At 43.5% G+C, this 16,165-nt stretch overlaps 3 protein-coding genes across 5 annotated transcripts in view; 1 reads left to right on the forward strand and 2 right to left on the reverse strand.

Annotated features, from left to right (window-relative positions):
* Positions 1-1,456: 1,456 nt before the first annotated feature.
* si:dkey-202l22.6 (interferon-induced very large GTPase 1) lies at positions 1,457-7,512 on the reverse strand. Of its 2 annotated transcripts, none has more exons than XM_057049285.1 (5): positions 7,466-7,512; positions 7,137-7,254; positions 6,956-7,053; positions 1,870-6,706; positions 1,457-1,688 (listed from the first exon to the last, which is right to left on the reverse strand). In XM_057049285.1, the coding sequence occupies exons 3-5, from the start codon at positions 6,996-6,998 to the stop codon at positions 1,547-1,549; spliced, it is 5,022 nt and encodes a 1,673-aa protein (XP_056905265.1). In that variant the 5' UTR covers positions 6,999-7,053; positions 7,137-7,254; positions 7,466-7,512; the 3' UTR covers positions 1,457-1,546. The 2 variants fall into 2 exon arrangements, with proteins under 2 accessions (XP_056905265.1, XP_056905266.1); XM_057049286.1 differs by lacking the exon at positions 7,466-7,512 and adding an exon at positions 7,361-7,385.
* A 1,318-nt stretch (positions 7,513-8,830) lies between these two features.
* Positions 8,831-11,104, forward strand: LOC130534760 (uncharacterized). Of its 2 annotated transcripts, none has more exons than XM_057049287.1 (4): positions 8,831-9,059; positions 9,322-9,435; positions 10,229-10,271; positions 10,426-11,104. In XM_057049287.1, exons 1-4 carry the CDS (start codon positions 9,006-9,008, stop codon positions 10,614-10,616), a joined length of 402 nt encoding a protein of 133 aa, XP_056905267.1. In that variant the 5' UTR covers positions 8,831-9,005; the 3' UTR covers positions 10,617-11,104. The 2 variants fall into 2 exon arrangements, with proteins under 2 accessions (XP_056905267.1, XP_056905268.1); XM_057049288.1 differs by having other exon boundaries at positions 8,850-9,059; positions 10,483-11,104.
* Positions 11,105-11,712: 608 nt separating this feature from the next.
* The window catches only part of LOC130534758 (cell adhesion molecule DSCAML1), a 65,806-nt gene continuing 61,353 nt past the window's right edge, over positions 11,713-16,165 (reverse strand). Inside the window, exon 35 of the mRNA XM_057049283.1 lies at positions 11,713-16,090. Within this exon, the coding sequence (XP_056905263.1) occupies positions 15,504-16,090 (587 nt within the window). The 3' untranslated portion in view covers positions 11,713-15,503. The remainder of the gene's footprint in view (positions 16,091-16,165) is intronic.

Raw genomic sequence — 16,165 nt, forward strand, 5'->3', positions numbered from 1 at the left:
CAGTGGACAAACCGAGAAGCAGCTTCAGCAGCAGACTCCAGCAGCCTCGCTGCTCTAAGGAACGGTACAGGAAGTCCTTCCTGCCGTCTGCCATCAAAGTGTATAACTCATCCAAACCCAGCCAATAACAATAATTGTGTAATGTTTATGTTGTAATTTTATTTCTATTTTATTCTATATTTATGTATATATGCTTATAATGCTTATAATATGTATATATTATATTTTGTCTATATTATATATATATACTGTATATGCTTATAATATATGCTGTATATATGCTTATAACGTTCTAATCTTATCTGTATTTATTTATTCTGTTTCTGTACTTTGTATAGGTTGCTACTACAATTCAATTTCCCTACGGGGATGAATAAAGTACATCTTAATAATATAAAAGATGTGAGGTGAAATACACATTTGTATCCTGGTGATTGTGAAATTCTTCAACAGCCGGATCAGATTTTCATGCTTGTTAGTCTTGCGTAACCAGCTTTGTCACTCCTCCGTTGGCATTGACGTGATTCCAGCAGAATGCAGAACTGCCCGTCTGGTTGCTGATAGAACTGCCCAGACAGTGTGTTAGTCTGACAAAGCCTCCACACTTTCTGTCCATTATAGAGGTTCCTTCCTTTTTCTGGACAGAGACCAACTGGTCCGTGTGGAGCACGGTCAGCTCACAACACCACAATTAGGCTGTCAAGATGACAAATGAGAGCCGCTGAAGCTCCATTTTTACATATTTGTTAAAAGTGCAGAGGGCCAAAACTTGAAAAGTTGCATCCACGATGTTTCCCAACTCTACAGGAAAATCATGTAGATCTGAGTGCTGGAGCGACTTCCTCAAATTCAGTCTGAGAACAGGAAAATAATACTATTTCTGGTTAAGATTTCAAAAGACCAAAGCAAATTTGCACCAGAAATGTGACAGGTGAGGCTGTGGCCAACAGGGGGCAGTGTTACTTTACGTTGACAGTATAGGACTGTCAAAAAACGCGTATTCAAAGATGAATATTCACATACAACTTTCACCTGTTCAACATCCCAGACGGATCTGAATCCACAAATATTTTATTTTTGTTATTAATGAAAATTCGAGTTTGGTTCTATGGATATTGAGTCACAAGAGGAAACTAGAATGTATTTTGCAATCTTTATCCTATAAAATATACAATTATCTGTTTTATTCATGCATTCATTATTTTTATTATTATTATTATTATTATTATTATTATTAGTAGTAGTAGTAGTAGTAGTCGTAGTCGTAGTCGTAGTAGTACGGTATTACTATTGTTGTTTAATTGAGACTGAAAAAAGACCTGTGTTTTATGTTGGAATTAGCACAGAGTTGTCAATTAGAGGGTTTTATATGGTGGCCAAGCTTTGTGTTTGTGTTTTGCACCTCCCGGCCACCGTAGTTTTACATCACAAATTACAGAAATAAAACATTAAGCCATTTGTTATTTGAAAACATTTATTTGTGTTGACTGTCAAGTATACTTAAGGTTAAAAAAAACGACCCTAATTCTGAAAAAGTAAATAGCCTTTAGCAGAGGGCAGTGGAGAAGCTCTCTTTCAGGCTGTCCAAGGCCTCATTCCCAGTGATCTTTGTCCATTCCTCAGGGATTTTGGTTGGATCCTGCTGGTATTCTTTGGCAAATCTGTCATTGAACCTCACCAGGACATACCTGTAAATAAATGTCAATTTAGCATCATAAATATGTAAAAATGATAATCTACAGCAATTCAACCATTCTTAAATAAAGAAATTTGCAGTCATTAACTAGCCAGTATTATCATGGAATTGCAATTAAATATTGCAATTAACTATTTAAGCAGGATTAAAAGCATGAAGATGGAAAACAGTACCTCCAGTAAGCACTGGGAAATTGTAAGTTTGGGTCCTCGGAGCAGGGGATCCACTCAGGGTAATGTAGACCACTACATGCCAGAGAGGCACCATCTGTCTCATTGCTCGCATCCAGGTTGGTTCTGCTTTCAGGGGAACTTTTGTTGGACAGAGGATGGGTTTTATTTGGCAACATGCTGATGGGCCTGTGGAGCGTGGCCCTGTGAACCCTGTGTCCCGATTCTTCCACCTCACAGGGGGTCCCGCAAATCGGACATCGCTTCTCGCAACCTTTTACTCTCTCGAGAAGATACTCATGTGGCTGAACTGGCAGGTTCTGGAGAAACTGAGCAGCATCTTTATTTTCTGTAAACTCCTGCGCTAGCTCCAGTCGCATTGCTGCCAGTAGCTCCAGTAAACACGTGACAAAGTAATCCCATTTTACTGTGATGCTAAAGAGGGGTCCGTCCATAGCAGCCCTGGCGACCTCCACATCTCCATCACGCTCTAAGGTGAGGCACACCCTCTCCAGCAGTGGCTTTGCGTCACTCAGTACTCCAGCTGTACCTTCTGCTGCTTCGCTGACCGCCGTTGCGATTAACCCAACGATTTCTCCCAGTCGCTGTTGTCTCCACGTAATCAAGTTGTTTGACTGGGAAAGGTGGGCCACCACCTTCTCCTGGAGTCTCCTCAATCTGAAGTCATCAAACGAATGCAGGTAATCAACAAGGTTTTCAAAAGCGTCTTCACTTATGAGCTCTTCTAGCAGGCTTTGGTGAAAGGCATGCTGGGACTTATACTGTGGAGCCTGACCTCTGACCTCATCTGCAATGAGCATTGCCAAGTTTCTATGCACGTAGCTCAAGACTGTAGGTCTTAAGACCGTTGAGGTGAAAGCTCGTGCTGTGTGGTGACACTGGTCCATCTTCCTATACTGATACATGAATTCCGCTAAGTACACTCTCTTGTTTGCAGAAATGTGCTGGAGGAGCTCTCTGTCCTTGGCATAGCGATCATGCAGTTTTTGAAAATCCTGGCACGCGGCATGGCATAGAAAAATCTTCAGGTCGACTTCAAACACAGACTTGATTTCTATAGATTTGTCGTTCAGACCTCTTTCTACATTTTCCAGCAGGTCTTTGATGTAGCTGTCAGAGAAGTCTGCGTGGGACGAAGACTTTTCCTTAACGAATTGCTCGCATTGTTCGATGATATGACATGCGAGCTGTTGGGCCTCCAGCTTCTGCAGTCTGTTGTTATCCTCGAACATGTGCTTCAGTCGGCTTCGGTAGCCAAAGTGCTCATCGTGAATGTAGAACTTCTGGTTATGGTTGTCTGGTGTCTGGTTTTGGCCGATGTCATCAAGTTTTTTCAGGTGTTTCTGTAGCCCGCGGCTCATCAGATTCTCTCTCAGGACATTTCTCACTCTCGCAGTAATGTCCTCAGTTTCAGAAGGCCTGAAGTCAAAGTTTGACAGGATGTGACTCCACATAGCCTCAAACTCCTTTTCTAGTTGTGCATCTTGTAGCAGAGCCTGGTTGGACTTACTGTTCTCGATCATCGCCTGTAGCTTTGATTGCTGTTCTTTTTCGAGGAGGGCCTCAAAAGTTTGCAGCTGAGTGGCAGAACAGTGGTTTTCATTGATGGCCATCAACTTCTCCTTCAGGTTTATGGTCACTTGTTCTTGTAGGTGTTCAACATTCCTCAGGAGGAAGGGCTTGAAGGACGTGTTTTTGAGAAGGTCCTGATTCATGAAATAAACCTCTACTTTTGACTTGAGCTTTTCTGCCTCTGTTTTGACTTCCTCTTCAGCCTCATCTACAAAGCCACTGTGGATTGCATTGTTTGCTTTTGTGGCAAATATTTTCTGTCTTGTTCGACTGAGCCAACTTTCCATGTGCTCTAGGAAACTCTCCTGCCACTGAGAGAACTCTGTGCACAATGACGCAAATGCTAAAGCGATTACTCTGTTTTGCAAATGAGTAGTGAACGACTCTGCTCTCACTGCATCCCAAATCGCACACAAACGACCCATAAACTCAGACGGACTAGTCACGGCAGTTGTTGCTGCACACTTCCCCAGTGCACCGAAAAGGTGCTGTTTGAGCTTTAACACATCCCTACTGTAATGCAGATCAACTTCCTCAGAGAGGGACATACTGTGCCATGGCCCTTTGACCACTGGGACACCACTTATGCCTGGCACACAAAGGCCACTAGCAAGACTAGGGCCTTTGTCGAGAGTTTTATGCTGAAGGATGTCGGACACGTGTTTTAGCTGCGATGCTTGTAGGACACTGTGTATCCCTTCACCCTGGAGCAGAAATTGGCAAAAGGGCATGGAACCACATTCTTTGGCGCACAGAAGAGCATTGACAATGAGGGCTACGTTACTTTCTAACTCATCGCTGGCATGAGGAGAAATGTTAAGCAATAAAATATCACTCAAGCCAGCTGCAACTGTCGCAAGCCCATGGTCGCTTATATTTCTGTTTTGATCTGAGGAGAGGCCTTCTACATCTATTAACAACAGAAAATCACACCCTATGTCTTCTTTAAGGTTATTGGGCACACTCAGGATGAGCATGTAGATCCCCTTAGTGGATGTTCCTCCTGGAAACGTCACTGCAAATAAGGCAGAGAGGACCGCAGCATTCCGAGCGTGATGTGCTCCGAGGTTTGTCAAAACTCGCATTCTGCAGTTCTCCTGAGGGAGGCGGTGTTTGAGCTCTGCAAAGACGCTTCCCAGCCAGCGGATGGGAATGGTTGAGGTATCTCCATCCATTAGTTGAAGTGGAACACCATAGAGAAGAAGTTCTGCAGCTACACCTGGGAAACGCGAAATATCTCTGCTTCTGCCACGACTAACATCCGCTAGCTCAAAAATTAGGCCCATTTCACACAGAAAGTGCTCAAGGGATATGGAGTAAGAACCAAGTTCCCACGGCTGTGGACATGAAACTTGCTGGACTGAAGAATTTGAATGTACCTGTTGCTCATCTACTTGCTCCCTCTCAAAGCTCAAATCTTCATTCTCCTGTGGATCTGACATTTGTTCTCCAAAATCCTCTTTTTCGTCAGTACCGTCCTCACAGCAAACCTCTGAGGCAACGTGAAGCTCCTCCACCAAACATGGACCACACATGGACTCCTCCTGGTGTGAGGTAGACTCATCATCTGCTGTCCATTCTGTAGAGATGACCTCTTGGCTTATCTCAGCTGATCTCTCAGGAACCTCCAGCTCCATATTCCTGAGCTTCTCTTCTGTTTCTTCCTCTTCAATTGTTGAATCAGTGCAGAAACTGTCACTGTCCTCCAGTTCAAAATTCTCTCCATTTTCAACCACCAGATGATTCTCATTCACATCACCATTGGTTCCTATTTCAGTGTTTATGACCGAGGTTTGAGGGAAGGTCTTCTTTTCACTTTGAATCTCCTGAAGCCTCAGCTTCATCCAGTGAAGGAAGAAGGTTCTCTCCATTTTATCTGCTGTTAAAAGTGCATGGCTGAAAGTCTTCATTGCTTGGGTCATTTTGTAGCCGTTCAACTCAGCTAAGATTTCATCCTTTCGTTTGTTATGGGGATCTGTTTCTTTTCCCTCTTTGGTGTGTTTTCGCTCCTTCCTTTCAATTTCGGCCAACTTACTCCACAAGTGACCCTGCAAAGGAAGCTGTTTCTCCTTATACTGCCTAGATCCCTCTTCCAAACCGTTGAGAACATCCTGTGCTGTGGCCATTGCCTTTTTACAGACTGTTGTCTCATCTACATGAAAGGCTAATCCCTCTGCTACCTTTGCTACAGCCTCCAGTGTAACACATTTCACTTTATCTGGTAAGAGTTCTTTCAGGGTTTGGCGTAGCCTGTCAGCTAACTCCACCTCGCTCAGATCTCCCCTTTGAATTACACGATTAATGTTTTGATCAAAACCCCCTGTGAATGGGTTTTCATTTGACAAATCAATGATTATTAAATTGCTTGTCTTAGCTTTGCAAGAGGCAAGAATTTCCATCTGTTTCTCTTTAAGATCCCCACAGAACACAACCATAGCTGATGACGCTTGGCAGAGAAGGTTAACACATTTTTCATGTGAGCCGGCATCACCCCGCAGGTTAGATATGACCACAGGGACGGGGAACGTATCGGTGGAGGGGTCTCCAGTTGGGAGACACCATGAAATCTCTACCAGACCATTAGAGAGTCTCCTGGGTAGCTCTCCTCCGTCCAAGCCGCTGTGGAGGAAGGTATCAGCGGTTGATCTTATGACACTATTTAGCACCTGTGACTTGGAGACATTGCAGTGGCCAAGCTTCATACATGAAACCATCGGCATGTTTGTGCTCGCTAAATTCCCCTCATAGATCTTTTTGCTTTGCTTTGGAAAGTTAGACCTCCAGCGACTCACAGCGCCCCTTTGTGGCCAAAGTAGGAAATTACTGGGTTCATCCTGACATACGTTTGGAATCACAAGTGGCACGGCAAAGTGACACTTCAGCATGTGCGTAATCATCTCCTGTTGAAGGAAAGGGGTGGCAGACATGAAGACTGCAGTCACTAGATCCAGGGGGTTAACGCCATAGTGGTTGTCTGCAGCACCATCACTCAGGTCCTCCTGTAATTCACTCACATCTCTGGGATCTTCTTGCTCGGGTGTGCAACAAGGGCTCCGAGCTGTGGGGCTGAGCAGCCAGAGGCGCTGGAGGAAAGCATTTGGTAGGTCTTTGACCCTTCGAGGAGTTTTGTTTTCCAGAGTCCAAGTGCTGATGTTCAACATAGAAGCTGGATCCAGTGGTGTTGACCCAAGAGTGTCCAGACCCAGTGAATGTAGAAGCTCTGCCTGGGCATTGTTGACTGGATGCTCTGGGTTGAAACAGGTTGTGGATTAGCACCAGTGGGTCATATCTGATCTACTTTTCAAAGTTGATTATGCTTCAGTACCGCATCAATAAAAGTTCTAGTGAGGCAAAACTTGAAATAAATGTGAAGAATCATGAAACTACAGCACAATATTGAGATTTATTTAGCAACATTTCCACATTTGCCAAATGTTAGAATGGGAGAATTCCATAACATTTGTAAATAAAGAATGAGGAAGATAAAGAATCCTACTTTTTCTTTTGCTGCTCAGCCTTTTCGGAAGTTTGATTGACATGCTGATGCTCCAGTTCCCCCCTCCTCACACTGCCAACTGCTGGAACAGGTGGAACCTTGCAGAAAACAATTGTGACTTTAAAAACTAAAGCAGCAGATAAAGCAACACCACAAATGTGAAGTTTCCTGTTCTACTCACAGCTAGATGAGAACCCTGGACTTAAAGAGCATGAGATATGGCCCCCGTTCTGATCACATGACAGGAGGAATGTCCAACAGCAGCTCCACCCCGGGTGGCGGTTAACCTGTCAGGAATACTGAACAGAAAACCACAGTAATTGAGAAATTCCTTATTGTGACTTCATTAATTAGATATTTGCAAGTAAGAACAATTTTTCTTTCTTTTTTAAAGAAAAAGCCTACATTTCATGACATTTCTTGCAGACGACACAGAAATAATAGTTTTACACAACAGTATCTCTCTGCCTTTACAGCTCTCTTAGAAACCAGAGCTTTCTTCATTCTTACCTGCCTTCCTCTGGACAAACGGCTCCAGTTTAGCACATGTGCGGCTCTGTCACAAGAGCTCTTATAGCAGCATGTTCATGATAAGATACATTCCTGAGATTCTGTCTAATAGCTTTAGGGATCAATTACGCACACATTAGGACACCTGAATGAACATGTGACATTTGTGCTTGCGTGTGTTTGGGGCATTTGCAGAGATAATGGCAGGTAGTGTCTGTCTATCAGTGTGACACACACACACACACACACACACACACACACACACACACACACACACACACACACACACACACACAGACTAAAGGATTATCGGGGTGAGGAGTGAAGCTCCAGACAATGACGCAGAGCAACCTTTTGTTACAGTGATCCAGCAGATAAAGATCTATCTGATTACTAGGAAATAAATACCGACACAGCCTCCCGTCCGCCTCACGTCTGGACTCCTTTCCTAGAAAATGATGCAATCGTTGAAAAGCTATGCAGGCGTGGAACTGTGTTCAGGTCAGGCTCACAGGCCAAGCGAGAAAAGAAAAATGCGGCACGTGAAAGAAAGATTTCAGTTTGAAGATTAATTCAATCTGAATCAAACAGATGCACAGAAGATGAAAGAATGGGCAGAACAGCTGCTAATTCAACAAAGTTTTACAGCATTTGATATTGACAACCATCCAATGAAATGAATGATTAGGCACCTTTTTTTGATGTAGTATTATTTAATGTTAGATTATAGACACTAACTGGAGAAATGTACTCCTTTCTTTGGATTGGAGGTCCATTCCAGGCTAATGCTAATTCATTTCAGTGTGTAGGTGGTTAGATTAGATTTATACTGTTATGAAATTATGGCCTGCTGACACGGTCATGTAACTGACAATAATGGAAGTGGATAATTAAAAGGTCTGCAAAATAAATTAAATTCAATGGATGCGGATAAACTATTGAGTAACACGAATCAATGTTTGGGAATGCCTGATTCATAAACCTGATTCATATTTTGCATTTAGAAGAATATTAAGAGGTTTGACCCGTTCACTTCACCGTGATCATCGCGTTTGAGTTCTCCTTCATGATTCGATAAAATGATTGAATCTGAATCTCTTCAGCAACCTCTCAAGCGCATCCACGTGGACATTAAATCACCACAGAATAAATCGAGTTCTCTTCAAACTTCAGCTGCTGTTTGAATCTTCCATATCTGAGTTGCAGGTGATCTATATCAGAGGCAGGAAAAAGGCCACACACCTGAGGGATAAGTGTTGTGCAGAGGAAAAGATTACTGCTCCGCTATTTCTGTCCTGCAAAGCCCTTTAGCAGTTTTACCTGCGCATGTGTCTCCCAGGCCGTGAGAATGAGGTGCACGTCTGGTGAGCATGCGCACCTCTGAAAAGTGTGTGTGCACACTCAATGATCCTCTGCCCAAACGGCCTGTGCCTGATTGCTCAGATCTGTCCGTGGGTGGCTTCAGCTTCCCTGCAGCATAACTGGAATCTCCAGGGAAACGCTGAGGATCAGTCGTGACCGTGAGGGACGAGTGGTCAGGATGTTGATCACCATGCTAACAGCCATGTATGTGATGGTCAAAGTTGTAGAATCGGTAAGTAGACATGAGTAGAAATAGAAAATCAGTTACTGAAGCTGCTTTTTTGTGTGGGGCACACTTTTTTCAACATTTATTGACCATTTTGACCACTTTAAGGTTGAGCTCGATACCATATTTACCATATTTAGATAGTTCAACATTGTAAGGAGCAACTTGAAGGTTGTCTCGCCAGCGCCACAAAATACTGCAGATCTATTCTGTATTTACTGATCTGTGCGCAAAAGCTGATTTAAATCCGGCCTTTTTTGTTCTTCAGATAGGGGTTCGGTTCGCCCGAGAGGAGGACACGGTGCCTTACATGGTCTCCCAGCCTTTGCCTTGGCAGGTTCATTCAGTGTCACACAGTCGGAAGAGCAGCAAAGCAGAGGAGGTCAGTGCTCACAACGTGCACATCCCACCAGTGCCAGTGTGGAGCTTAATTAGTATAGATGCTCTGGAAAGTGATTAGCTCCACGGGGGAACCCCTTGTGGCTGATTTTCAATTAATCTTTCAAAAACAGGAAAAAGACCTTTAAATAATTTCTTATAGTATCACATTAAACACCCACTTTTATAAGAGGCAGAAGAACCTAATATACAAATATAAAATATTTCCCAGAATGCTGTAATTGAAGCAATAAATAACTTTAAATCAGTAAACAATGTAAGGGGACCCTCACTCTCCATGACCATTCAGTCCATTCAATACTGCTGATGCTGATTCCAGGTACCCACATTTATTTTGATTTCACAAAAAAACACTGACAACCTACAAAGGCAGCAGCCATAAATATCTATATTCCCATTTTGCCTCCTAATAATCAGCCTGTGGCCGAGGTCACGGTCAAGTTTGGAGCTTCGCTGCAGCCAAACTGGTATGTAAGCTGCCTAAACTGGTCCAGTCCTCCGGCCCTGCTGCTGTAATCCCAGTCAAGAGGATTTGTGCTTGAGGTCATCACTGCATACAACACACACCCACACACACACACACACACACGCATGAGGATGAGAACTGGATGTTTCAGTAGAGGTGAAGGCTTGTCTGATCATCTGTGTGACTCCTGTGCCTCCGCAGGCATGCGATTGACTCCAGATAAAACTGTAACTGGGGTGATTCAGATACCAGTTGTGACCAAATCTGCAGTGCCAGTGGGTTTATTTCAGTTCTTGTGCTTCCTTTTCAGTTTGATGGCCTAAGGAGGAACAGCATAGGAGTGTACAGAAAGCGTAAGTATGCTCATCCATGTGACTGCAGATGATGTTTCTGAAATGGTTTGAATCACATCGAGTGTAGAATCCAACTCTGAAATTGATCAAAACAGACAACAACAACAAAAGCTTCAGTGTTTGGCGTGTGTTTGAACCTTAATCGTTGCTGCAGACCTTACCTCCACGGCTGTTGCCTCTCTGGCTATCCCCTGTTTCCTGTCCTGCTCAGAATCCAACGCCTGCAACGGGACATGTGCCTCGCCCGTTCCTCCTCTCAGCCCCGTTGAAGTGGAGAAGGCTGCCAGCACCATCCAGTCCCACTTCAGGAAGTTCCAGCAGAAGAAGCAGAAGAATGGAAAGTAGATGGAGGAGGAGACCACAGGGAGGTGCACAAACTCTAAAACACAAAACATTCAATAAGAAGGCATCATTATTATTATTAATTATAAAACTCCTGTGTTAGTGACGCAGTATAAACTATGACACACTGTAATACACCCAAATAGGTATTTGTATTAACCTTTCTATATTTGTGCTTCATGTGTTGTGAATTTATGTATCTTTATGTGAGTGCATGTCTGAATTGCATATTGATATATCTATGACATATACGTATGGTAAATTAAATAAGTGTAATTTATGTATGGCCAGTTCTTTAAGTATAAGGAACGTGTTAATAAATTATTCTTAATTTCTCGAAAAAACATTAAGCAGACATCATTTTATTGCAGTATAGCGCTCTCTACTGTTCAAATTAGGTTCTGAATGTGGTAAAACATTTTAAAACGGTGCCGAACATGATGGATAATGTATTAAATATTGCTATTAAAGGTCATTTGACCAACAGTAAATGTTTTATTCAATTCATTCTTATTGCACTACTGAGCCACTTGGCTCCTCTCTCCTTGTCCACGGGGGCCTCCTGGTACTGCTTGTGGCACAAATGCAGATGGGGAAGGAGAGATCCAGACATGTAAACTGGCAGCAGAGACTCAGTAGTTGAGGTTGTTGTCATTAAGGAGATACCAAGGCCTTGTTGATGCACAGGGTCTGTCTGCACGGGGGCTTTAAGTGAAAAGCTACTTCCTTTTGCTGCAACCTCAAAATCAGCACAGCTAAAATACAGTAAATTCTACCTCATATGAGTGATTTTGTTTGTTTTTAAAAAAACTGTTTCAAGCATATGGTTGCACTTTCATATTCAAAATGTCAAATTGTTGAAACCGCTTTGCAGAATCAAAACCAGCTGATATGGAAAATGTGAGCTCAGCCACAAAGATGACCTCAGTTAGCGATTGTGAAATCTGTAATTTTTGTTTAATCTACGGGAATCACCTTCCCTTTACTGGTGCACAGCTGTTTTATTCTTTGAATCAGATGTCCGCTCCCTTCACCAGGTTTCATCTGAAACTGAAGATTACAGGACAACTTTGACCTCAAGAAAAGCAAATGAATCACATTTCATAAAAAGATAGCTTTATTGCACAAGGTGTTGAGTACTGTTACTTTTTTGTTGTTTTTCCTCTTTCGTTAAAAAAAGGAAAAATGTAGAGTTAAACACAAGCAATTGCAAATCGAAACAACAATTCTCCATAAAGTTTAAGGAACAACCTCTGCATGTTTAAGCGGTTTCCAGTGACCAACCCCAGTCCACCATTTTTTCTTCGTTTATTACCGAGCAAAAACTTAGGAACATACAGGGTCGCGGTCCTCTGCCTCGAAAAGAATGTCATCGAAAGAAAAGTACTAAACAACCTTGTCACGGGGTTAAAAAAGAGAGACCAAACCCAAATAAATTAAAAAATGAAAAGAAAATGCAACACAAATATGTGCCAAAAAGAAATCCCATATGGTAAAAATGAATGGTTCACGCCAACACCACCTGGATGGCTCATAAATGAAGATAAATCAGTGTTTTATTCTATTTTTTTTTTAAATTAACTCTTCTTCATTACAATAAACTCACATAAAAGTTTACATTGTGCCCTCGTTTCTAGTGACAATGTTGAAAATAGTACTTTTTTACAAAAAAACGTTCCTATGTACACGAGTCCTCTATGGAGTAGAAATTATGTCCTATGTGGGGGAGGGGGGCGTGAGAGTGGGGGCCAGGGGTTGTGGAGAAACCATGGGAAGGTTTTGAGGGGAGGGTACCATGAACGACGAGCTAGAAAATGAGATGGAGCCTGAAAATGAAGCTCCTGAATTTGGAGGAGACTGAATCTCAAAAGCTGTGGTGAAGCTGCTGTTAGCAATTTTCTGTTAGCGCTTGAGGACCTCTGTTGAAAACCGCATTGGCCTCAAAAGCACGAAGAGCAGCTAGATTTGAAGGCCTCACCGAAGCACTTGTGTTGTTTTTTGTGTTCTGTACAATCCTCATTCTACTAGTAGAGTGAGGACATTTTTGGGAAGTGAGGACATTTTTGCTGGTCCTCAACAGGCTGTTTGAAGGTTAGGATGTGGTTATAAGGTTTAGTATACAATTGGGTTTTGGGTAGGGTCGGGGTTGGTTGTGATAGGATGAGGAGTTGGCTAATGTATTATGTCTACAAAACTCCTCACAAAGACATAATTACAAGACTTTGTGTGTGTGTGTGTAAGCAAAATGATTTATATGTGTGGCTGAAAACAACTGAAGAACAAAACCTTGGATACATTCAAAAGAAGGATTTTCTGACCGTTTCTGCCAAACCTGAAGTCTGAGTGAAACTGTAACTTGACACAGGTGCTTGACTTAGTTCTTATCCTGCTCTTGGCAGGAGGTCTTTGTTTTAGACGTGTTGACGTGAATTTTTATCCTACGACTCCGTCCAGCATCCAGACAACTGGAGTAAAGAAGCCTGATTTCATTTGATAAAAATCTTTTATTAATGAAATGAAACACAATCATCGATAAAGAAAAGAAAAGTGGATTCCTCTTGTTGAATATACTGTACTGTAGACTGGGGCATGAACACATGAATGAGCAGTTATCTGTGTGATACCCGCTCCCCAAGTGGACTCGAGCACGGACAAAAAGACCTGGCGGTCGTTCCTTCTATTGTTGTGGCCTTGAGCTTTTGAACGCAGCTTTGAAAAGTACAATACAACATATCAGCTTTCCTTGGTTATTTTTCTGAACAACACCACTCTTTCTGCACGGAGAGGACCACAGATATACAGTTTCCATTTCTGCAGCCCATTAAATTAAAAGAAAGATAATAAACTTAATCACTGTGGTCACTGTATCACTCGTCCAACTTCCGCTTTGACTTTCTTTCACTCCGCTTCTGTTCATCTCTCCCGTCCATGGTTGTGCTACCCGTTTAAGCTCTCCATTATGCTTTTTATTTTCCTTATTTCTTTCAATTTTCCCCTCTCAAGCAAGATTGTCTTGTGATCTTGTATATATATTTTCAATTCAAACGACTATAGTTCTCTGCTTTTTTTCAATATCCATATATTTGCTATATATTTGAATAGAAATATATATGTACATACTTTTGAAAACAAACATATAATCATATCTTTTTTTCTCTTTTTTATGGTGAGAGCCCTGATGTTAGGTTGTACCTTTGCAAAACGTTTGAAGTAACTCTCTTTTTTTGGGTGAAAAATCTTTGTTGGGGGATTTAGAAGAAGAAATGAGGGTGAGATAAACTTTAACAGATACAGTACCATGCATAAAGCTAAAAGAAGTTTAAGCAAGGCTGAGAGGCTTGAAAGCAACATTTTTCTCATGTTTGAAGACTGCTTGATTCCTGAAAATGTGCACCCCTTCCTGACACTGCAACCTTTGACCTCTCTCTCAGCAACTCCCCACTCGTGTTCATAAATCCAGGATCGTTTGATACAAATCAGACTGTTCTTGGACATGCCTTTGTGGGACCTCTTCTCTCAGTCTGTTTCATTAGCTTGTGTAGTGGTGTGTCACAGTGACACCATACGGACATGAAGGGGGAAGGGGGGGTCAGAGCGATGGGGCGATAGGACAGAAAGGGGCAAAATGGGTACAGGTTAAGAAATAACCACTGTGGCACCATGATGAATTTAAGAAAAGGCCCATCCCCTTGTTTTCTGAGCCAAAAACCTGAAACCCTTTTTTCCCCTTATCATTCACTTTAAGCTGATTCTGTCTTTTGCACTTAAAGCGAGGGGTTAAATGCTGGAACAGATTATAGCGTTACATCATCAGTATCTGTTAGGCCCTGAATCCCTCTTTGCGCTTACAAAATAAATGGGGAGGAACGCAGGGATCCAGTTTGGACACGGAACTTCTGCCCCAGAGGTCAGCATACAGATTGATTTTAAAAAGGTCCACTGTGTTGTTGTGTGCCTGCCACATTAATACATATATCTATTTACACATATACACCCACACTCCCTCTTTCTCTCTCTCGCACACAAACACGCACACACACACATACACGCACGCACGCACGCACGCACGCACACACACACACACACACACACACACACACACACACACACACACACACACACACACACAAACTCAGGCTTGTGATGTTTCTCTTACTTGAATCCAATTTACGTAGTGCACGAGAATAAACTTCCATCACTGGAAAATAAAGAAAATTATACTGGAAATAAAGGTTCGATTCTTCTTTTGTTTGTCCAGTTTCAGTCTCTTTCTACAGCCGTGAACACCACGCCGTTTCTCTCTTTGCATGTTTCGGAATATCCCACGTCTCCAGACTGGGATTGAGGCGACAGTCCTCCCACCGACTCTGGGATGAACCCACAGACGGGGAGCTTCTCAGAGCCGGTGTAACACCAGAGTTGTCGGGTTTATGCATACAGTAAAGGCATCCTGCCGTGGCCCGATGCCGTGATATGACCTCTTTCCCATCACAAACCAGGCAAGGAACGTTTAAAAACCTAAAAATCTCAAGAAACCTGGTTCATTTTACAACCGTCTCCATCTGGGAAACAGGTGAAAAGCATTTGTGCATAAGTACCGAGTCCTGACCAGGAACAGAATGCAAAGTGACTGGATTTAGTGATGTTTGGGCGGGTGATGGATCAAGAGAGAGATGATTCGCAATGATGATAGAAAGCAATCAGGCAGAAAGAAAGGCAAACCCCTGTGCTGTGGAGACCCAACATTGACCCCTTAATGCAGTAGTGTCACTGGGGAACCCGAGCAGCTGTGCATGTTCTTCACCACTCGTTTCCGTGGAGGCTCCAGGCCGGTGCTGGTTGGACCAGCGTTACGGCAACAGTTATAGTGACGGCTGCAGTGATGGGAGGCTACACCAGTGTGTATGACTTGGAGTAGGCCCCTGCCCCTCCATCCCTCTGCTTCTGCAGTCTGCCTAAGCCTGAGGAGCTGCTCTCCAGGAGAGAGTCTCTGGATCCTCCCATCTTGGAGGAGGATGAGGAGGCACCTCCTGGAGTCCCTCCCGTGGCCCCTGCTACGCCTGCGCCACCAGAGGAGGATGCCGGGGGAGCCGCAGCTGTGGCGGCGGAAGCTGCCGCCGCACCCTGGGCCACAGCAGCTGAGGAGCCAGGCATGGTGAGAGTCCTCTGGGGAAGCGTGGAGCTGCTGGAGCTAGAAGAAACCCCTCCACTCCCGCTGCTTCCACCGCCGCCTCCGGCCCCTCCGGACGAAGCCCCAGAGGAGGGGAGATTGGACAGGCCTGAGTGGGCCATGCTTAGGGCCTGCTGCTTTGCAGAGTCCACAGTCACGTGACGGCCCTGGCTGTGGTAGGACCGCTGGGCGAGACCGCGGATGGAGGCCTCGCGTGGTGGAACCACTGGGCACGGGTCGTGGTGCTCTGACTGCTTCCGGAAGAAGGGATCTGACTTCATGTAGAGGGGAAGGTTGCAGTAGTCACCTGGCGGAGGGAAGTGAAATAACACATATTTCTAATATCACCATGAAACGGACTGTTTTCTCAATAAGTCATAGG

The sequence above is a fragment of the Takifugu flavidus genome, chromosome 12 (assembly GCF_003711565.1).
Source record: "Takifugu flavidus isolate HTHZ2018 chromosome 12, ASM371156v2, whole genome shotgun sequence".
Taxonomy (NCBI): domain Eukaryota; kingdom Metazoa; phylum Chordata; class Actinopteri; order Tetraodontiformes; family Tetraodontidae; genus Takifugu; species Takifugu flavidus.